General features: G+C 43.4%; 1 protein-coding gene across 1 annotated transcript in view; it reads left to right on the plus strand.

The window, feature by feature from the left end:
• The window catches only part of TBCE (tubulin folding cofactor E), a 217,405-nt gene that overhangs the window by 178,642 nt on the left and 15,179 nt on the right, over positions 1-23,584 (plus strand). The window contains exons 14-15 of the mRNA XM_040429306.1: positions 3,518-3,586; positions 5,034-5,093. Of these exons, the coding sequence (XP_040285240.1) occupies positions 3,518-3,586; positions 5,034-5,093 (129 nt within the window). The remainder of the gene's footprint in view (positions 1-3,517; positions 3,587-5,033; positions 5,094-23,584) is intronic.

Consider the following 23,584-nt stretch of genomic DNA (forward strand, 5'->3'; position numbering starts at 1 on the left):
GTCAATCTCCCTCACATTTGCCACATCCAATATGGTGTCATAAGTCCATGTTGTCACCACTGAGTCAACCGTTTCAGAATGCGTAGTTGCACATCCCACTGAAATAGTTAATGCCAATACCAAGTTGTTCATTTCGGTTTCACATGAGCGAGTTCAATGCATTGAGCTAGCAGCATGTGTTTGCAAGAGCTCCCATCCTGACCTACATAGCACTTATGGGATCGCATAGCATTATATTTATTTATGATGCTATGTAACCCTTAGAGTTCTGAAATGTATTGTATAATACAGGCATAATGCTATCAGTGTTATTCAATGCATTCCAGAACTCTAAGGCCTCTTTCACACGGGCGAGTTTTCCGCACGGGTGCAATGCGTGAGGTGCACGCATTGCACCCGCACTGAATCTGGACCCATTCATTTCTAAGGGGGCGTGCACATGAGCGGTGATTTTCACGCATCACTTGTGCGTTGCGTGAAAATCGCAGCATGCTCTATATTGTGCGTTTTTCACGCAACGCAGGCCCCATAGAAGTGAATGTGCGGATGCGGTGCGATTTTCACGCATGGTTGCTAGGAGACGATCAGGATGGGGACCCGGTCTTTATTATTTTCCCTTATAACATGGTTATCAGGGAAAATAATAGCATTCTTTATACAGAATGCTTAGTAAAATAGTGATGGAGGGGTTAAAAAAAATATATACATATTTAAACTCACCTTAATCCACTTGTTCGCGCAGCCTGGCTTCTCTTTCTTTTTCTTTGAGGAAAAGGATCTTTGGTGACGTCACTGCGCTCATCACATGGTCTATCACCATGGTGATGGATTGTGTGATGAGCGCAGTGACTTGACCAAATGTCCTTTTCCTCAAAGAAAAAGAAAGAAGAGAAGACAGGCTGCGAGAACAAGTGGATTAAGGTGAGTTTAATTTTTATTTTTATTTTTTTAACCCCTCCATCACTATTTTACTAAGCATGTGTGAAAGAGGCCTAAGGGTTACCTAGCATCATATATCAATATAATGCTAATCGATCCTGTCAGCGCTACATTGGTTAGGACGGGAGCTCTTGGAGACACGCTGTGAGTTCATCACATTGAACTCACTCGTGTAAAACCAGCCTTTGGCTACTTTTACACTAGCATTTTTTGCGGTTCCGTCATGGATCTGCAAAAACGCTTCAGTTACAATAATACAACCACATGCATCCGTCATGAACGGATCCGGTTGTATTATGTCTTCTATAGTCATGTCGGATCAGTCTTCAACACCATTGAAAGTCAGTGAGTGACGGATCAGTTTTCTATTGTGCCAGATTGTGTCAGAAAAAACGGATCCGTCCCCATTGACTTACATTGTGTGCCAGGACGGATCCGTTTTGCTCCGCTTCGTCAGGTGGACAGCAAAACTCTGCAGGCAGCGTTTTGGTGTCCGCCTCCAGAGCGGAATGGAGACTGAATGGAGGCAAACTAATGCATTCTGAGAGGATCCTTGTAACGGATCTCCTAGCACCCCGACCGGGTACCTCCGTTGATAGATACTCCTAGTGCTTCCCGTGGTCTCCAAGCACTCAACTTGACACCGTAAGCGCTGCAGACCCCACGACCCGCCGAAGCTTGGTTGAGGTCTCACCGTCTCCTACCCACCCTGGACCTACGACAAGGCTCCAGGCTCCAGTGGGTGAACCTCTCCTAAAACCAGAGAGCAGGAACAGCTCTTACAAGAGCTAGTAGTTATAGCCAGGGGAGTATAGCAAATCTTCAGCGTATAGCAATCCCCAGCGTCGATCAGTTACCCAAACATGATGAAGGATAAAACAGGCACTCTTTATTGAGGGCTACCCGCCCGTATTTATGCAGGTCCCTATCTGGTGGACACGCCCCTAGGGGACCAGAAGGAAGACTGTGACACAGGACAGATATGCAGCAATTCAGGATACACAGACACAATACATCCCCACAATGCATCATGGTTTCCTCCTCTCTGCCCTGGAGACACCCGAGGAGTAATTCAATTATCTCTCAAGACAAAGGGAAATCGCCAATACACATGTGGGGACAACAGGACAGAAATCGCCATTTAAACATGCAATGTCACAACCCTTACAGTAAACACAGACATTTAACATATCCCCAGATAGCTCAAGTCTGAGTGCATATTATTAGGTGAATGGCACTCAGATTATCTGGGTACCCTCACATAACATAAAATACAATTCCAAAGACCGATTTAAGCTGTGCGGCCGGTCTGTCTTCTCTTTTAAAGTTAGTATGGGCCATAATCCTGAGGCAAGAGGCTGGTAGCCAGGCCCCTCCTAAACCTAGTGGCGAGGTTGGTTTCGCCACAATCCTTTTCCATTCAGAATGCATTAGGGCAAAACTGATGAGCTTTGGACTGCTTTTGAGAGCCCTTAATGGATCTCACAAACGGAAAGGGAAAGCGCTTTCCCTTTCCGCTATTGAGATCTGTCATGGGATCTTAATAGCGGGGGGAAAACGCTTCCGTTTTGTCCCCATTCATTGTCAATGGGAACAAAACTGAACTGAACTGAACTGAACGAAACAGAATTCACCAGAATGCATTCCGTTCCATTTGGTTGCGTCCCCAAGCATTTTTCTGTCCGCGATGTGGTGCGGAGCAAGACTGATCCGTCCTGACACACAATGTAAGTCAATGGTGGCTGTTCGTTTTCTCTGACACAATAAAAAATGGATCTGTCCCCCATTGACTTTCAGTGGTGTTCATGACAGATCCGTTTTGGCTATGTTAAAGATAATACAACTGCATCCGTTCATAACGGATGCAGACGGCAGTATTATCAGAACGGAAGCGTTTTTGCTGATCCATGACGGATCCAGCAAAAACGCTGGTGTGAAAGTAGCCTAATTCATACATTTTCAGGAGAAGTAAGAGGGAGATCACAGTGCAGAGTTCTAAGAAGAGAAGCTCAACAATTGTTATTTTATAGGGAATACTAAAACTACCAGGAGAGCTTGATGGGTTCGTTATGAGAAAGATGCTTTACTGTCTAACTTCTCCTCTCATTAAAATCAATGTAATAAAGTAGTTAGATTAGTTCCCTCATATATTTATATGTTTGTTTTGCCTGTTTAGGCACAGCAATTCATTTTCTTTTGTTGGTGCTTCCTAAGGGTATGGCCAAACAGAGTTTTCTAGAAAAGGTCTTGAGACAGATCTAACTGCAGGATTTATTGTGCCATAGCAATAAAAAAGGTTAAAAAAAAACACTATTTTTATTTGATATAACCGTATTCTTAATGGCCCGTAGAATGTGACTTGAGGTTTTTATTGCACAGTAAACAGCAGGGAAAAGTGATGCAAAGAAAAGGAAGGCACAATTGCTGTTTTGTTTGCATTTGCCCCACCCCAAAATTAATAAAATCTAATCAATAAATGAATGGTATGTAGCTAAAAAAATAAAAAAAAATAATGATAGGGGCAATTCTGACCATCTTACCAGATCTGAAAAAATCTTCTGGACATTTGTTTTTATAGAATATGGGGCACCAGATGATGCAGAAATCAAGCAACCAGAGCCGTTTGCCTTGAAAAATCAACTGCTTAGTAAGTTTATAAGACAATTTGTGACATGACCTCATATATTGTGTTATTGTTTTAATCTTTTTTTTTTTTCTCAATTATTTGTGTTGCTGTTCTCTATATAATGGTTCATGCTAGTAATTTACCTGTACTAAATAGTGACAATTATAAAATTTCTGCGGCTTTCTGTCTGCAGTTTCATCAAATGCTGGCCAATGCAAATCAATAGAAACCAGTGTCATGTAATACATGAGTGGAATTTTTATACAAATGGATGGATGAGTAGTCATTAACTTCTTAAAGGAGTTGTGCAATTTTTTTGCCTACTCTACCTGTTGACAAAAAATCATAACTCGCGTCTTTTCATTTCTGGCTCCATTCAGAGGTTTTCCAGTGCCCATCCTGTAAACTTCTGGATGGATGGGGTCATGTGCACTGCAGCGGTGAGGTCTCCCCAAGCAGCAAATGACCCAGAAGCTTTATTGCATGTCATTGGGAGGAAACGCATCACAAGGTGCCCATGGACAAGCTCCCTCTTTGTATCCAAACACCTAAAATGCCACAGTATATAATGGAGTTAACCCCTTCCCAACCGCCCGGCGTAAATTTACGTCGGCAGTTGGGCATTTAAAAAAAACAGCAGGGACCCGGGACTAATGTATATGATAAACGATAACTTTGATCGCATACATTTAACCCCTCAGATGCTGTGGTCTAATGTAACCATGGCATCTGGGAAGTTGAAGACAGGGTGAGTGGGCTCCCGGCCGTGCTCCAGCTCCCTCCGGTAAGGATCGGGGGAGCTGGATGGAGTGTGCAGCAGCCTCTATACTCAGGATTGGTACAGGGCTGCCGCACACTAGTTCCCATGGAGGGCCTGCCTGTGGCAGGGCTGTGTAGGAACTTAGGGGGTCATTTGTTAAGACCAGCGTTTTAGACGCTGGATGCACCTAAGTTATGTAGAGGCACCGGCCCTGTTCAGAAATGTGCTGTGGGGGGGACCAGTCATTTCTAGTTACCCCATTGTTTATAAAGTAGTATATGCCCAGTCCTTTTGTTCTCTTGGAGATAAACCTGTGGTCAGAGGTGTTTAAAAGGGTTGTTCACAATCGATTAAATTCCACTCCTTCTCTAGACATACTAAGTAAGCATACTTGCTTCCCCTCCGCCACTAGGGTCTCTCCAGTGGTCTTTTTACTGAACTGCGGTTCTCACATGTAAACTTCCATAATGGACGGGGTCGTCCGTACCACTGCAGCCAAAAACTGACCTCAGTGGTGAATTGTTCCCTTCACAGGTTTGGCATTGTGGACAGCCCCTTTAACAGAAGCATACCTCCCACTCAGAACACATTTGCTAGGGATGCACATATATGGGGTGGGGCAGGAGAGATAATTGTCGGCCAACATATAAAATGTATGGCCTGATTTAGGTGTGTAAGTTATTAATTTTGTTTCTTCCTTTTTTATAGCTTTAACTATTATGTGCCCTGAAAAACCAGATCAAAAGCCAATAAAAAAGAAATTACCTGGTAAGTAGAAAATGTATGCATGCTTCAGTAAGGTTGGTTTATTTTCTCTCCTCACTTTTTTTTTTTTCTGGCCACACATGTTCTCTGCAGCTATACTCGTTTCCAGCCATCTAAAAGTGTTGCCAAATTTTATGAGATCCTCTCTTGATCATGTCCAACTGAGATATCGGTACAGCTTGTTTAAGGGTTAATACAGTGTATCAGACATATTTGGAAAACTTGCACATGAAAAGGATGCATGCCATGTTGGGTTAATTATTGAGATGGAGTTTAGTGCACCCGCGTACATGGTTAAATAGGCAGAGCTGCCTCTGACTGCTGTGAAGTTACAAGCCAAGTTCTAGACCTGTCTAGACGTGGTGGATATGTGTAAATACTAGTTGGTGAATTCTGTAGGGTAGGTTACATGCTTGTCAGAATGCGCACGTTTTCAGTGGTGTTAATGAACTTTCTACACCCAAATTCAAAATCTGGTTTGGGGTGGACCAGATTCTCAAAACTTGAGCAATACCAAACAAAATCCATGCAAATCCATCTTTTGTTCAGCTCCCTCCACTATTATGAGAATGAGGCCTCATGCACACAGCCGTTGCAATTTGCGGTCTCCAGTGCACGGGCAACGTTCGTGTGGCGGCCGGGAGGGATCGAGTCCCATTCAACTTGAATAAGTCTGTGATCCGTCCGCAGTGCAAAAAAAAATAGAAATTTTTTTGCGGTGTGGAGGCACGGACAGAAACGCCACGGAAGCACTCCATTCCGCACCACAGCTCCAGATTGCGGACCGATTCAAGTGAATTATACATTTTTTATTTTATTTTATTTTTTATTTTTTTTACATGTTGCGCCTCTTGATGACAGGACAATTTTGACAGTATTTTACAAGTAATACATGTCTATAGGTCATATGCTAATAATGTGCACATTAACAGCACTTACTTTAAGCTCTATAATTACTGTAAGCTCTATAATGCTGAGAATTACAATCAATGTGACCTGCTCAAACACCACCAGCCTCAAAAAAAAAAAAAATTATGGACACATCTAATTTTTTTCATGTTCACTGGAAAAGAGTCCCCTATTTTTAGGTACTGTCCAGGAATTTCTGGACAGTTGTCAACCTTGGTTTCGCCATGTACAAACAAGACCTAAATTACAAAAAATAATCATTCTGACAACTTCTATAGCCATATATTTTCTGAAAGTAGACAAACCCGCAAGTTTTCAAAATGACATTGGCACTTTATCCACAGACACCTTCATGCAATTTTTAAGTTAAGTTGAATATTTTTTCTTTTTATTGCAAAGAAGTTGATGATAGTAGGTAAAAGTGTGACCTAAACATAACCGTTATATACACAACAGTGCAAAAAAATAAAAGTGCACAATTCATACATACAACTAGGCATAAATTTACACGCACATAGCTTCATAACTGTAACTGCATCGCTGCTCCTGTTCACTTCAGTAGGAGCAGCGCTATAGTAACCAGCTCCATCTAATGCACTGACTGGATGGAGCTGTGTAGTAAAGGCTCCACACTGCACCTGCACTAAACTCCCAAAAAAACAAGTGCAGATGGAAGGTGCTGTGTATTTGAATGGAGGAGGATTCATAAGTAGATGCTTTGCCTGGTCACATGACCCTCCATCAGCGGCAATCTTATAGAGACGACCTCTGTGTGGACTTTGTAAACAAGGGAGTATACCTGATAAAATAGAAAATTGTGCAGAATTTCAACAAAGTCTATATTAATAAGTACCATATAATCATCTCACAAACACATTGCAGAAATGCAAAAATTGTGGAAATGCACTTCTTACCAATTTTGCATGCAAATATTGGTAATTATATAGGATGTAATATAGGTGCTTTTTTTGCTCCTATATTATGGGCACAACACCTGAACCTCTTGCAGTTCATCAGAAAATGAGTCAGAGTGCCATAACTGTGGTTCTGATGAGCTATGGGAGGTTTGGGTGTTGCATCCATAATAAGGGGCACAAAAATGTCACCCATATTACACCTGGCTGAAGAGTGGCCATACTGTATTTTTGTTGTAAAACTGACTGAAAGAGGTCTTTTATGGCAATAGTCAGTGAGTGAAAATGTATTTTATGACTGACAGAAATGTCTTCCATCTGTCAGAAATATATTAGATATTCTTTTCTAGTAGTAATCTTTACCTATTACAGTAGCTTGCATTGAATATTACTAGAGACTCAAATCTGCATAATTTGCTCTAAGGATCGGGTATGGACAGGATAGGGACAATGTATATAAATATAAACTTTATTGGTGTTTGTGGTTAAAATGTTTGGTGTGACTTATTTGAGGCTGTGAACCATATGCTGGTAAACATCTGGGTCCTGGCATCAATGAATTGTCTAATTAGGCACAGAGGGCTGATTAGATGAGTATACTCTCATTCTCACACTCCTTATGTGGAACAAAAAAGAGCCCCCCTATGTGGAACAATCGGAGAAGGAAGTATGCTCTCTGATAGTGAGGATTGATAACATGCACAGAAGTCCATGTTACCCTCCCACTGGGGTCATGTACAATTATACAGGAAGGGAGGATGATCTGCATCTCTCCTCTTCTGCATGCGGCTCTTTGCTTCTTCAAGTGCGGCTCTAGTTGTGGAGCCAGGAAGCAGTCAGGCGGCTCACTCTTCACCCACTGCTATAGGGGCAATGAGGGGGCCTGATCTGAGCAATGAGGGGTCCTGATCTGAGCAATGGGGATCTAATCTGAGCAATGGGGCGGGGAGAGATTTTAGCATGGAGGGGAGAGATTTTAGCATGGAGGGGAGAGATTTTAGCATGGAGGGGAGAGATTTTAGCATGGAGGGGAGAGATTTTAGCATGGAGGGGAGAGATTTTAGCATGGAGGGGAGAGATTTTAGCATGGAGGGGAGAGATTTTAGCATGGAGGGGAGAGATTTTAGCATGGAGGGGAGAGATTTTAGCATGGGGGGTCTTGTTTGAGCATGGGTTGGTCAGGTCTGAGCATGGGTTGGTCAGGTCTGAGCATGGGTTGGTCAGGTCTGAGCATGGGTTGGTCAGGTCTGAGCATGGGTTGGTCAGGTCTGAGCATGGGTTGGTCAGGTCTGAGCATGGGTTGGTCAGGTCTGAGCATGGGTTGGTCAGGTCTGAGCATGGGTTGGTCAGGTCTGAGCATGGGTTGGTCAGGTCTGAGCATGGGTTGGTCAGGTCTGAGCATGGGTTGGTCAGGTCTGAGCATGGGTTGGTCAGGTCTGAGCATGGGTTGGTCAGGTCTGAGCATGGGTTGGTCAGATTTGAGCATGAGTTGGTCAGGTCTGAGAAGGGGGAGATCTGAGCATGGCGGGGAGATATGAGCACTGAGGGTCTGACACTGGAAGTCTAATTTGTGTTGTCTGATCCGAGCATTGGGGGTCTTATTTGGAGGTCTGATGAGGTTTCTGGATCTTATTTTAAGTCAGAAGAGGATTGGGGATCTGATTTAGGAGTCTGATCTAAGGTCTGATGAAAAATATATTTGAAAAATAAGAAAAAAATATTTTTATCAGACCTTTATCAGATAAAAATATATTTTTTACTCTTTTTTTTTTTTTTGAAACCTAGGTGCATCTTGTAGGGCGAAAAATACGGTGACTCGTGTGTAAATGTAAAGCTTGTGGCTCCTGGTAGTCATATTTTTATTTATTTATTTATTTTTTTGGGCTCTTTGTGTCTGTAAGGTTGGCCACCCCTGCCATAGGGCTTCAAATTTAGGTAGACATTTTATCTTTAAATATATTCCCCTCTCAAGTCAAAGTCAATTATTTACTCTGCAAATAAACTCAGAAGTGGTAGGCGGATTTAGCTGGATCCAATGTCGCACAATCAATTTCTGTGCCTGAAATAATAGATGCTGTATGATCAGATTTATGGTAGGGTCCTGAATACATGAGCCTGCGATAACCAAGATGCAAATTTTAGTAGTAAAACCAAGATGCAAATGTATCTGATAGGTATCCCAAATAATATTCAGAACCCCTTTCCAAAATCCAGATAAACGTGGACATTCCCATGTCATATGCAGAATGGAGGCAGGGCCCAACCCACATCGTGGACAGGAAGGGTCAGCTCAAACTACTATAAGATATAGGAATAACGGTGTTATATATATATACTTGATAAATGACTAGCAATTGTGACGTGTGTTGTGCTTCACAAACCGACAATTGTGGCGTTAGAGCCAACAATTCATTCCATTGATCCAGAAAAATGGGACATACATCCACCTCCCACTTCTGCTTAACAGGAAGTACCTCACCCCCCATTCCCATGTCATATGTAGAATGGATCCAAATAAAGAGAAGAAACTCCCACAGTGCAAAAACCAATCTTTGATGACGATATAAACTTGATTTAATAAATAGCAGGTGGTACAACGCGTTTAGGGGCAGAAAACACCCCTTCATCAGGTACAGACGGCTCATAGTGACCAGTCTGCACCTGATGAAGGGGTGTTTTCTGCCCTGAAACGCGTTGTTCCACCTTCTATTTATTAAAGTTTATATCATCATCAAAGATTGGTTTTTGCGCCGTGGGAGTCTCTTCTCTTTATTTGGATTTATCCGCAATTGTGACGTGTGTTGTGCTTTACAAACCAACAATTGTGCCTTTAGAGCCAACAATTCATTACATTGATCCACCGAAATGGGACCTTCTTGCACCTACCACTTCTGCTTAACCCCTTTGGGACACAGCCTTATTTCACCTTAAGGACCAGGCCATTTTTTGCAAATCTCACCAGTGTCACTTTAAGTGGTGATAACTTTAAAAACACTTTGACTTATCTAGGCCATTCCGAGAGAGTTTTTTTGTCACATATTGTACTTCATGACACTGGTAAAATGAAGTAAAAAAAAAAAAATTTTATTTATAAAAAAAATACCAAATTTACCAAAAATTGTTAAAAAAATTGCAAATTTCCAAGTTTCAATTCTCTACTTCTATAATACATAGTAATACCTACAAAAATAGTTATTACTTTACATTCCCCATATGTCTACTTCATGTTTGGATCAATTTGGGAATGATATTTTATGTTTGGGGGATGTTACAAGGCTTAGAAGTTTAGAAGCAAATCTTGAAATTTTTCAGAAATTTTCAAAAACCCACTTTTTAGGGACCAGTTCAAGTCTGAAGTCACTTTGTGAGGCTTACATAATAGAAACCACCCAAAAATGACCCTATTCTAGAAACTACACCCCTCAAGGTATTCAAAACTGATTTTACAAACGTTGTTAACCCTTTAGGTGTTCCATAAGAGTTAATGGCAAATGGTGATAAAATTTAAGAATTTAGATTTTTGGGCAAATTTTCCATTTTAATCCATTTTTTCCAGTAACAAAGCAAGGGTTAACAGCCAAACAAAATGCTATATTTATTGCCCCGTTTCTGTAGTTTGCAGAAACACCCCATATGTGGTCGTAAACTGCTGTACGGGCACACAGCAGGGTGCAGAAGGAAAGGAATGCCATACGGTTTAGGAAGGCAGATTTTGCTGGACCGCTTTTTTTGACACCATGTCCCATTTGAAGCCCCCCTGATGCACCCCTAGAGTAGAAACTCCAAAAAAGTGACCCCATTTTAGATACTATGGGATAGGGTGGCAGTATTGTTGGTACTAGTTTAGGGTACATATGATTTTTGGTTGCTCTATATTACACTTTTTGTGAGGCAAGGTAACAAGAAATAGCTGTTTTGGCACAGTTTTTATTTTTTGTTATTTTCAACATTCATCTGACAGGTTAGATCATGTAATATTTTTACAGAGCATGTTGTCACGAAAGCGGCGATACCTAATATGTATACTATTTTTTTATTTATGTAAGTTTTACACAATGATTTCATTTTTGAAACAAAAAAATCAAGTTTTAGTGTCTCCTTAGTCGGAGAGCCATAGTTTTTTCAGTTTTTGAGCAAATATCTTGGGTAGGATATGATTTTTGCGGGATGAGATGACTGTTTGATTGGCACTATTTTGTGGTGCGTATGACTTTTTGATCGCTTGCTATTACACTTTTTGTGATGTAAGGTGACAAAAAATGGCGTTTTTCTTTTTAGTTTTTTTTACGGTATTCACCTGAGTGGTTAGATCATGTAATATTTTTATAGAGCAGGTTGTCACGGACGCGGCGATACCTAATATGTATACTTTTTTTTTATTTATGTAAGTTTAAGTGCTCTTTCACACTTGCGTTGTTCTGTTCCGGCATAGAGTTCTGTCGTCAGGGCTCTATGCCGGAAGAATCCTGATCAGGATTATCCCCATGCATTCTGAATGGAGAGAAATCCGTTCAGGATGCATCAGGATGTCTTCAGTTCCGGAACGGAACGTTTTTTGTCAAAAATCCTGAACACTTGCTGCAAGGCTGGATCCGGAATTAATGCCCATTGAAAGGCATTAATCCGGATCCGGCAAAATCCGACGTTTAGCTTTTTCTGAATGGTTACCATGGCTGCCAGGACACTAAAGTCCTGTTTGCCATGGTAAAGTGTAGTGGGGAGCGGGGGAGCAGTATACTTACCGTCCGTGCGGCTCCCGGGGCGCTTCAGAGTGACGTCAGGGCGCCCCACGTGCATAGATGAAGTGATCGCATGGATCACGACATCCATGCACATGGGGCGCCCTGACGTCATTCTGGAGCGCCCCGGGAGCCGCACGGACGGTAAGTATACTGCTCCCCCACTCCCCACTACTACTATGGCAACCAGGACTTTAACCACCTCAGCCCCCAGTGCTTAAACACCCTGAAAGACCAGGCCACTTTTTACACTTCTGACCTACACTACTTTCACCGTTTATTGCTCGGTCATGCAACTTACCACCCAAATGAATTTTACCTTCTTTTCTTCTCACTAATAGAGCTTTCATTTGGTGGTATTTCATTGCTGCTGACATTTTAACTTTTTTTGTTATTAATCGAAATTTAACGATTTTTTTTCAAAAAAATGACATTTTTCACTTTCAGTTGTAAAATTTTGCAAAAAAAAACGAGATCCATATATAAATTTTGCTCTAAATTTATTGTTCTACATGTCTTTGATAAAAAAAAAATGTTTGGGTAAAAAAAAAATGGTTTGGGTAAAAGTTATAGCGTTTACAAACTATGGTACAAAAATGTGAATTTCCGCTTTTTGAAGCAGCTCTGACTTTCTGAGCACCTGTCATGTTTCCTGAGGTTCTACAATGGCCAGACAGTAGAAACACCCCACAAATGACCCCATTTCTGAAAGTAGACACCCTAAGGTATTCGCTGATGGGCATAGTGAGTTCATAGAACTTTTTATTTTTTGTCACAAGTTAGCGGAAAATGATGATTTTTTTTTTTTGATTTTTTTTTCTTACAAAGTCTTATATTCCACTAACTTGTGACAAAAAATAAAAACTTCCATGAACTCACTATGCCCATCAGCGAATACCTTGGGGTGTCTTCTTTCCAAAATGGGGTCACTTGTGGGGTAGTTATACTGCCCTGGCATTCTAGGGGCCCAAATGTGTGGTAAGGAGTTTGAAATCAAATTCTGTAAAAAATGACCAGTGAAATCCGAAAGGTGCTCTTTGGAATATGGGCCCCTTTGCCCACCTAGGCTGCAAAAAAGTGTCACACATCTGGTATCTCCGTATTCAGGAGAAGTTGGGGAATGTGTTTTGGGGTGTCATTTTACATATACCCATGCTGGGTGAGAGAAATATCTTGGCAAAAGACAACTTTTCCCATTTTTTTATACAAAGTTGGCATTTGACCAAGATATTTATCTTGTGACAAAAAATAAAAAATTCTAGGAACTTGCCATGCCCCTCACGGAGTACCTTGGGGTGTCTTCTTTCCAAAATGGGGTCACTTGTGGGGTAGTTATACTGCCCTGGCATTTTCCAGGGGCCCTAATGTGTTGTAAGTAGGTAAATGACCTGTGAAATCCGAAAGGTGCTCTTTGGAATGTGGGCCCCTTTCCCCACCTAGGCTGCAAAAAAGTGCCACACATGTGGTATCGCCGTATTCAGGAGAAGTTGGGGAATGTGTTTTGGGGTGTCATTTTACATATACCCATGCTGGGTGAGATAAATATCTTGGTCAAATGCCAACTTTGTATAAAAAAATGGGAAAAGTTGTCTTTTGCCAAGATATTTCTCTCACCCAGCATGGGTATATGTAAAATGACACCCCAAAACACATTCCCCAACTTCTCCTGAGTACGGAGATACCAGATGTGTGACACTTTTTTGCAGCCTAGATGCGCAAAGGGGCCCACATTCCTTTTATGAGGGCATTTTTAGACATTTGGATCCCAGACTTCTTCTCACGCTTTAGGGCCCCTAGAATGCCAGGGCAGTATAAATACCCCACATGTGACCCCATTTTGGAAAGAAGACACCCCAAGGTATTCAATGAGGGGCATGGCGAGTTCATAGAAATTTTTTTTTTTTGGCACAAGTTAGCGGAAATTGATTTTATTTATTTTTTTCTCACAAAGTCTCCCTTTCCGCTAACTTGGGACAAAAATTTCAATCTTTCATGGACTCAATATGCCCCTCACGGAATACCTGGGGGTGTCTTCTTTCCGAAATGGGGTCACATGTGGGGTATTTATACTGCCCTGGCATTCTAGGGGCCCTAAAGCGTGAGAAGAAATCTGGAATATAAATGTCTAAAAATTTTTACGCATTTGGATTCCGTGAGGGGTATGGTGAGTTCATGCGAGATTTAATTTTTTGACACAAGTTAGTGGAATATGAGACTGTGTAAGAAAAAATATATATAATTTCCGCTAACTTGGGCCAAAAAAATGTCTGAATGGAGCCCTACAGAGGGGTGATCAATGACAGGGGGGTGATCAATGACAGGGGGGTGATCAATGACAGGGGGGTGATCAATGACAGGGGGGTGATCAGGGAGTCTATATGGGGTGATCACCCCCCTGTCATTGATCACCCCTTTATAAGGCTCCATTCAGATGTCCGTATGTGTTTTGCGGATCCGATCCATGTATCCGTGGATCCGTAAAAATCATACGGACATCTGAATGCAGCCTGACAGGGGGGGTGATCAATGTCAGGGGGGGGTGATCAATGACAGGGGGGGTGATCAATGACAGGGGGGGTAATTAATGACAGGGGGGTGATCAGGGAGTCTATATGGGGTGATCACCACAGTCATTGATCACGCCCCTGTAAGGCTCCATTCAGACGTCCGTATGCGTTTTGCGGATCCGATCCATCTATCAGTGGATCCGTAAAAATCATGTGGACGTCTGAATGGAGCTTTACAGGGGTGTGATCAATGACAGGAGGGGTGATCAATGACAGGGGGGGTGATCAATGACAGGGGGGTGATCAGGGAGTCTATATGGGGTGATCACCACAGTCATTGATCACGCCCCTGTAAGGCTCCATTCAGGCGTCCGTATGCGTTTTGCGGATCCGATCCATCTATCAGTGGATCCGTAAAAATCATGCGGACGTCTAAATGGAGCTTTACAGGGGGGTGATCAATGACAGGGGGGTAATCAATGACAGGGGGGTGATCAGGGAGTCTATATGGGGTGATTAAGGTTGAATAAGGGGTTAATAAGTGACGGGGGGGGTGTAGTGTAGTGTGGTGCTTGGTGCAACATATTACTGAGCTACCTGTGTCCTCTGGTGGTCGATCCAAACAAAGGGGACCACCAGAGGACCAGGTAGCAGGTATATTAGACGCTGTTATCAAAACAGCGTCTAATATACCTGTTAGGGGTTAAAAAAATCACATCTCCAGCCTGCCAGCGAACGATCGCCGCTGGCAGGCTGGAGATCCACTTTCTTACCTCCCATTCACAGGAAATCTCGGCCATCGCCGGCGCGTCCACTCGGAATGAATCAACCACCTCCAGGACGCGTCTGAGCGTACAGCGGTCCGGAGGTGGTTAATAGCGTCCTGGGTGCCATAGTAACACTGAACGCATTTTGAAGACGGATCCGTCTTCAAATGCTTTCAGTTCACTTGCGGTGTTACGCAAGTGTGAAAGAGGCCTTACACAATTATTTCATTTTTTAAACAAAAAATCATGTTTTAGTGTCTCCATATTCTGAGATCCATAGTTTTTTAAGTTTTTGGGCGATTATCTTAGGTAGGGTCTCATTTTTTGCGGGATGAGGTGACTGATTGGTACTATTTTGGCATACATACGACTTTTTTGATCACTTTTATTACCTTTTTTGTGAAGTAAGGTGGGCAAAATTTCAATTTCATCATAGTTTTTTATTTTTTATTTTTATGGCGTTCACCGTTCGGGTAAAGTAACATGACCGTTTTATAGATCAGGTCGTTACGGACGCGGTGATATCAAACATGTGTAGGGAATTTTATTTTTTTCATTTTTAATCAGTGATAAATGTGTTTATTTTTATTTTATTTTCACTTTTTTTTACTATTTTTTTACCCATACCCACTTGGTTCTTGAAGATCCAGTGGGTTTGATGTCTGTATAATACAGTACAGTACACTATATAGTGTACTGTACTGTATTTTCATTTTACAAAGTCTGATTAGACTTCTACCTTTTAGCAGAAGTCTAATCGGCATCATGGACAGCCTCTGATCAGTACCATGGACCGCCGGACGCCTGTGAAGGCGTCCGGTTGCCATGGTACCCATCACTTGCTGCCACAGCAGAGCAGTGGGTGATAGGGAGGGAGGGGGGCCCCCTCCCTCTCTCATGGGGGGCTGAAAATGCACAGCAGCCCCCGATGGGAGAGGGAGCTCCCTCCCTCTTAACCTTTTCCGTACAGCGGTCCCTACGGACCGCGGCATGGAAGGGGTTAAGCGCATGGCATCTGTGCCAGCACAGATGTCAGGCGTTTCGAGCAGAGTGTCAGCGATGTGCTGACACTCTGCACACCGCTCGGCTATCCTGAGAGAGGGGGCGGGCGGATGATCGCATGCCTGCCGGCCCCCCCAAGCACCGCCCGCCCTCCCTGCCGCGCTCCCCGCACCCCCCGGGTGGGGGGGGGGGGGAGTTAAACATTAAAATAAAGCTTATTTGAAGTTTCTGATCCGGGGATCAGAAACTTCCGAAACCGCAGGTCTGAATTGACCCGCGGTTTGCTGCGATCGCCGACTTGCGGGGGTCACAGAACCCCCCGGCGCATCTAGCCAAGGTGCCTGCTCAATGATTTGAGCAGGCACCAGGTTCCGATCACTGCCCGCCGGGCGGCGGTGATTGGAACCATGCATGACATACCGGTACGTCATGTGTCCTTAAGTACCAGGACAACATGACGTATCGGTACGTCATGTGTCCTGAAGAGGTTAACAGGAAGTACCGTATTTTTCGCCCTATAAGACGCACCGGCCCATAAGACGCACCTAGGTTTTTGAGGAGAAAAATAAGAAAAAAAAATGTTTTGAACCAAAAGGTGTTCTTTTAGTGGGTTTTGAACTAATGGTGGTCTGTTGATGACACTATTATGGGGGATCTGTGAATGACGCACTGTTATAGGGATCTGTGGATGGCACTGTTATGGGGGCATCTGTGGATGGCATGACACTGTTATGGGGGGGGATCTGTGGATGGCACTGTTATGGGGGGGGGATCTGTGGATGGCACTGTTATGGGGGCATCTGTGGATGGCTTGACACTGCTATGGGGGGGATCTGTGGATGACACATAAATAGCATCCCAATACAGGGGGTGGGGGCCAGCATCTAGTTTTGTAATGGCAGCGAGGCCCGGTGCAGTCACTGTATTCTATTGCATTGTGCCCCACTCACTGTACTAATCTTATTGAAGTGTAGGCATTGTTTAACAATATAATTAATCTTCATTCCAGCAGCCTCTACTACTGTACTTACTAACTTCCGTAGCAGGCAGGAGGCCGGGCGGCTGTAGCGTAACTCACTACGTCACAAGCTGCCATTCTTAAACCAGATGCTGGCCCCTCCTCCCTCCCCGCTGATACACCCTCCGGCCGCACTGTGCAGCATGTGGTTGGCTGTGTATCAGTGCATTCGCCCCATAGGACGCACTGGCATTTCCCCCCCCCCACACACACACACTTTTGAGGGGGGGGAGTGCATTTTATAGGGTGAAAAATACGGTACCTCCTTCCTCATGGATTCTCTAAGTAAGTGTTTTTATATCAAAGATATAAGACCCTTCATGAAACCTTGAGTTAATATTTGCTGTATAATGGGGACTGAAACACAATCTACAGGACCCTTTCTGAATTGTGTCTGAAAGGCGTGACGCCGTTGCAAGAATACGTAGACTTGCATAGCGATAAACAGCGAACTCGTATTGAAACTGATCAAAGGTTTTAAACCCCCCCCCACCCTTCTGAATCCGGTGTAAGAATAGTACTTCCTCTTCCCATGGAGAAAAGCCTTCCAGGCAAAATATCTCTGATAGATTAGGATTCCATCACAGAGGAGTAACTTGCGTAAAGCCCTGCACATGTAATAAATGCCTGAATCTGTGCCACACCCTGCAGAGCAAATCAATTGTAGGTAATCTGGAGATGGAGGCATTTAAGCCAATCACTCCAATAGGGCAATAGAAGCCTTTTGCCCTAGGATATGAGCTACTAGTTTCGCTGAGGAGTTCACACAAGGAAACTGACCCCAACCCTTTAAATATTGTATTTGAGAAGCGATAAAATATAACCAGGGGTTAGGGACGGAAAGCCCCCCCGAATCCTTCCCTTTCTGCAGAGTCTCCAATTTTATTCTAGCCGGTTGCATCCTCCAAATCAAACTTCTAAATAAGCCCTGATTCTTAGAAAAGATACTCTGGGGAATCCACACTGGGGAGCTGTGTAGGACGTACATAAGTTTCCGCATAAGGATCATCTTGAGAAGATTACTTCTCTCCACTTCAGTCATTGGCAGTTTACACCAAGTATTTATTTTGTCTACAAAACTAATTAGAAGTAGGTTTATATTATCCCTAATATAATTACCTAGATCAGGGGATATATTGATACCTAAGTATTTAAACTGATGTGCTACCTGTAGCTGTGTGCTAAACAGTGAAAAAAAGTGGGGAATAGGATCCAATGGAGAGAGGATTGATTTATTCCAATTAATAGTGAGGCCCAACCTGGTGCCAAAGTCCATTATAAGAGACATAAGTGAGTTAATGGACTGTTAAAGGTCCCCGGCATAGAGAAGCATGTCATCCACATATAGGGACACATGTTCTTTGCTTGTCCCTGCAGGAAAGCCCAAAAGATATGGAGACGACCCGATTTAAACATGCTAGTGGTTCAATAGCAATGACCAAAAGGAGAGAGCAAAGAGGTCAGCCCTGACGAGTACCTCTCTCCAGCACAAATCTTTCCAAAGTAATACCATTAGCCCGGATCCTAGCTACGGCAATTGGTATAATAATTGCACCCAATAAAACTGAGACTTCCGGTTCCGGCGCGCCGATGTGAAGACGGAGGTAGCTGAAGCTCCGTGCCCCTGTTGAAATTCCTTTGGGGGTTTCGCCGCTTAATCGGAGCAACAAAGCTCCAGAATTATAACCCGTGGTCGGGAGATCACGGATGGAGAGATTTTTGTTAAGAAGCGGTTCCCCAGCACTTAATACACCGCTCCCACAGCGCGACAGAGATACAGTACGGCTGGAGCCAAATATGGCGGACGTGAAAAGGCGACCCACTCGCTCCTCATCGCAACCTCCTGCTTTACCAGTTAATGAGGTATCCACAATCCCCCTCCATCAGACCCTTCCTCATTCGCAGGGCACAGAAATATCCTGCAAGGCATTAGCCATAGAGGTAGCGACACTTTTGGCGCCAGATATAAAGGCCTCCTTAGAAGCCACAGTCGCATCTTGCCTGAAGCAGATCCAAGGCGAGGTGGCCCAGCATACCCTCCAAATACAAGAGGTCGAACAGCGAGTGGGATTAATAGAGGATGAGCTGGAACGAGCACAATCTTTGCTGAAAGAATCCCTCCAGTCAAATCAATCCCTGAGGAACAAGTTAGATGACTTGGAAAACCGTTCCAGAAGGAACAACCTCAGGATAGTGGGCCTCCCTGAAGAGATCCCTCCGTGTCAACTTGCACAGATATGCGCTATAGATCTCCCTCAAGCCCTTGGACTGCCGGGCCCCATGACGGTGGAAAGAGCTCACCGTATTGGACCGCCAAGAGAGTCATCAGGGACAGATCCCAAACAGAAGCCGAGGGCCACGATTGCTAGATTCTTAAATTATGCAGAAAAGGAATCCCTCATAGCTAAATACAGAAAAATGGGACATGCTGCAAAGATCCGGGGACATAAAATCCTCCTGTTCAGTGATTATTCTGCTGACTTAGCAAAAAAAAGAAGGGCCTTCTCTGAGATATGCTCCCATTTAGCCCAAGAGAAGATCAAGTTTGCTCTGTTATATCCAGCGACTTTAGGAATCTTCAGACAAGATGGATCCATCGACACCTACCTCACGCCGTCGGACGCAAGGGAAGCCTTGGGAGACAGCAGAGTGGATCGCAGAACATCCCAGAGAGGCAACCATCATCAAGGCCTGGCGAGGTCTAACCCTCCGAGTCCATTGTCCCACACCCCACGACGGAGCCCGAGCCAAGCTTCGAGCCCTACTTGGGACTGATGACTCTTACTTACCAACAAACCTGTCTGATTTCGATTGTTGACTGACCCAGCGAGCAGACCACTGTTTAGTTCGGCACCCAAGACGGTCCGTAAGTGTGATGCATGCCAGCTAGAGAAGGTCAACGCAGGGGGGGAATTTTTTATTTATTTATTTTTAACAGAGACGATGGGAGGGTAGGAAACAGCATGAGGGATAGGAGGGAGAGAGGGGAGAAGAAAGAAAATAAAGAAGGGAGGGGGGGGAAAGGGGAGGGCATTTCATGAAATGTTATAGGTGCCGATATGCCTGAGATGCTTGAGGCGGGAAATGAAACCTACCTGTATCTCCTGTTATAATGCTGAGGAGCGATATACCAGTTAAAAAACAAGGGGCACATGGAGCTTTAGCATAGTAAATGTGTTTCTTAAAAAAGATGTGTTACTCTGATGTTCTAGGTGTCATCCAGTCTAGACAGAGTTGGGCGAAAAAAGTGAAGTCCAGAAAGAATGTTGGCTGGTATTGTTTAACTCCTACTAGGAGTAAGTTGTGGGGGGGTTGGGGGAAAGATTAATGTTTTTATATTGTTATGTTTTGCTCCACAGGTATGGTGTCCAATTAATAAGAAACCTGATAAACCATAGTTCACTTCCTCCAGGTGGGTCCACTGTCTGGTTCTTGTTGCCTTCATGTGATTTTGTTAAATGCTGAAAATAGTGACATGGAATGTCAAGGGGCTGAGAGCCCCTCAAAAACGAGTTTCCATATTGAAGCATCTTAGGCGATTAGATGTGGATATCGCCCTCCTGCAGGAGACCCACCTGGAGGAACCAGATTTCTGGCGTATGAGACGTATGTGGGTAGGACAGGTCCTGGGGTCCTCATCTGTAGGAAGAAAAGCAGGGGTTTTAACCCTTATACACAGACGAGTACGGCACAATATTATTGAGAGTCACAGCGATGACTCTGGGCGTCTAATGTTTGTCACACTAGAGCTAGATGTAGGGAAGCTAAAGATTATTAATGTGTACGGTCCTAACACAGCTCATGCAACATACTTTAAAGAACTAACATCAAAGGTACTACAGGAAGGAGATGGTCAATTGCTGGTTGCTGGAGATTTAAATGCAGTTAGGGATGCAAGAGAGGATCGTAGGCAAATACAGAACTCACAGTCATCTATTACGAGAGGCGGCTTCTCGATTGACCCATTTCTACAGGCTACAGACCTAGTAGATGTATGGAGATTCTTCAATCCTATTGAGAGAGAATTCACGCATTTCTCTTATGCACAGAATTCATGGTCTAGAATCGATTACATATTAGCCTCACAGCAATTAATGTGCAGGGTGGAAAAAGCTGAGATTTTAGACATGGTCATATCTGATCATTCCCCAGTGATGATTGATTTAGCAAATATCACCCCCAGAGGTCAGGATATCACATGGCGACTTCCTAGCCACCTATTTACTGATGAGGACTTCCTAGATAGATTGAAAGGGTGGTGGTGGGAGTTTTCGGAGGATAATAAAGCTCATGTAGAGGAATATGTCCTCTTCTGGGAGACGGCAAAATCAGTGCTGAGAGGCCGCATCATTTCCCACGTATCCGCCAAAAGGAAGAAGATCAGAGAGCAATATAAATTAGCATCAGAAAGTGTTAGGAAAGCCTATACGCTTTTCACGGAAGACCCCTCAGATCAAAATAGAACAGGTTGGGTGACGGCCAAGCACACATATGATCATTATGTAGAGGCGCAATCCAGATTATTTCTAAACCAAAAAGCTGCCACTTTTTATAAATTTGGCTATAAGGCTGGTAAGCTGCTGGCATCCTTGGCTAAGACACATAGAGGCACATTGTGTCTGACCAATATCTTAGATGAGTCAGGAGGGAAATTGCAAGATATGAAAAGTATAACAGATCGCTTTGCACGATTTTATGCCAAAATATACTCACAAAGCCCATGGGATAGTAATAAAGCTAAAGAGTTATTATCTAAACTTAGACTCCCCCAGATCTCAGAGGAAGCCCTAGCTAATATTAATGCTCAGATCACAGAAGACGAAATGAAAAGAACAATTAAAACATTGTCAAACGGGAAAGCGCCAGGGCCAGATGGCTTTCCGGGCGAATTTTATAAGATGCTGACCTCGGAGATAACCTTACCCCTGAAATCAATCTTCAACTCGATAATGCAGGGATGGGAAATCATGCCTACGGGAAATACGGCCCATATTAAGGTCATTTTAAAACCAGGCAAAGACCTCAGTTTAGTAGGCTCATATAGGCCGATTTCATTAATGAATCAAGATCTGAAAATCTTCTCGAAGATTTTAGCTAATAGATTAGCTGACTATATGCCAGATCTGATAGGACGTCATCAGGTGGGATTTACCAAGGGCAGAGCAGCAGTTATGAATATTCGAACGGTACTCGCTGTCCAGGATTATCTTGGTCAGAGTGGTGCCTCCCGAGACCAACTGGCCCTTCTCTTCATTAGATGCAGAAAAGGCTTTCGACCACGTCAATTGGCAGTGGCTGCGTTGGTCTCTGGACGCATTTGGTTTTAAAGGCCAGATTCGATCAGCACTAGAAGGTTTGTACCGAAGACCGCAGGCAAGGGTCAGCTTCCCGGGTTTTCTATCTGAAACTTTCCAACTTATGAGAGGTACCAGACAGGGCTGTCCTCTCTCCCCACTCCTTTTTAATCTAGCTCTGGAGCCATTGGTCCGTTATCGAACGCGGACAGGTATTTTTAGAGGTATTAAAGTAGGAAAGCAAGAGGTAAAGTTAATTTGCTTTGCTGACGATATATTTATTTTTCTTGACTCCCCAGGGGATCATTTAAATAAGATGTTAGACACCTTCCTTTATTATGAAGAGGCCACTGGTTCTAAAATAAATGTAAGCAAAAGCCAGCTCCTATACTTACAGGGACATACTCCACGATCAGACCCTAATCCTAGAGTGGAGATTGTTTCAAACTATCTGACATATCTAGGGATTAAAATAGGGAGGCATCCAACTTCTCTTTATTCTCTGAATTATGACCCTTTGATTAGAAGGATAGGAGAGGAGCTGGAGAAATGGTCTAATCTCCCACTATCCCTATTTGGAAGGGCACATCTTTTGAAGATGATTAGTTTTGTTAGACTTTTGTATCCAATGCAAACCATACCCCTACTTATAAAACATCAAGATATAGGCAAAATTAGAAGTGCCTTTATAAAATTTCTGTGGAAAAAAAAGAAACGCCCCAGAATAAGCTATGAAAAACTTTGTCTGACAAAATGGGAGGGTGGGATCCATTTACCAGATATTAGGAGATATAATTTGGCTGCCCTGACAAGACATATTAAAGACTGGATATGGCATACCTCCTTCTTTTCTAATAGGGTTCTAGAAGCAGAGCTGGTAGCCCCGGAAGACTTGGTGGCCCTCCTGCACTCCAGAATTAGAGACATGCCCCAAGTAATAAAACGATATACCCTGATAAGAGATACAACAGCTGCTTGGAGAGCAGTAAGGAAATTGTATAAATTACCTATGTACATCACTCCCTATATGCCCTTGTGGACTCTCCCTGCTTTCCAGGCTGGGAGACAATCCTTGCTATTCCACAAATGGAGGGAGAAAGGAATTCATACTCTGAAACACATTCTAACCCCCACGGGATACAAATTGACTCCCTGGACAAAACTTCAGACTCGGTATCAGCTACCATCATCACATTTCCTAGCATATGCCCAGGTTAAGTCGTATTGCATGGACCAGGCAAAGGTTTTGGGAGACTTGGATAGGCTTGCTTGGTTTGAGGTCTTGATAGGCCAAGACAAATCGGCTGGTACATTGTCCGATTTGTATGGTAGACTCCAAAGTAC

This window comes from Bufo bufo, chromosome 4 (assembly GCF_905171765.1).
Source record: "Bufo bufo chromosome 4, aBufBuf1.1, whole genome shotgun sequence".
NCBI lineage: Eukaryota > Metazoa > Chordata > Amphibia > Anura > Bufonidae > Bufo > Bufo bufo.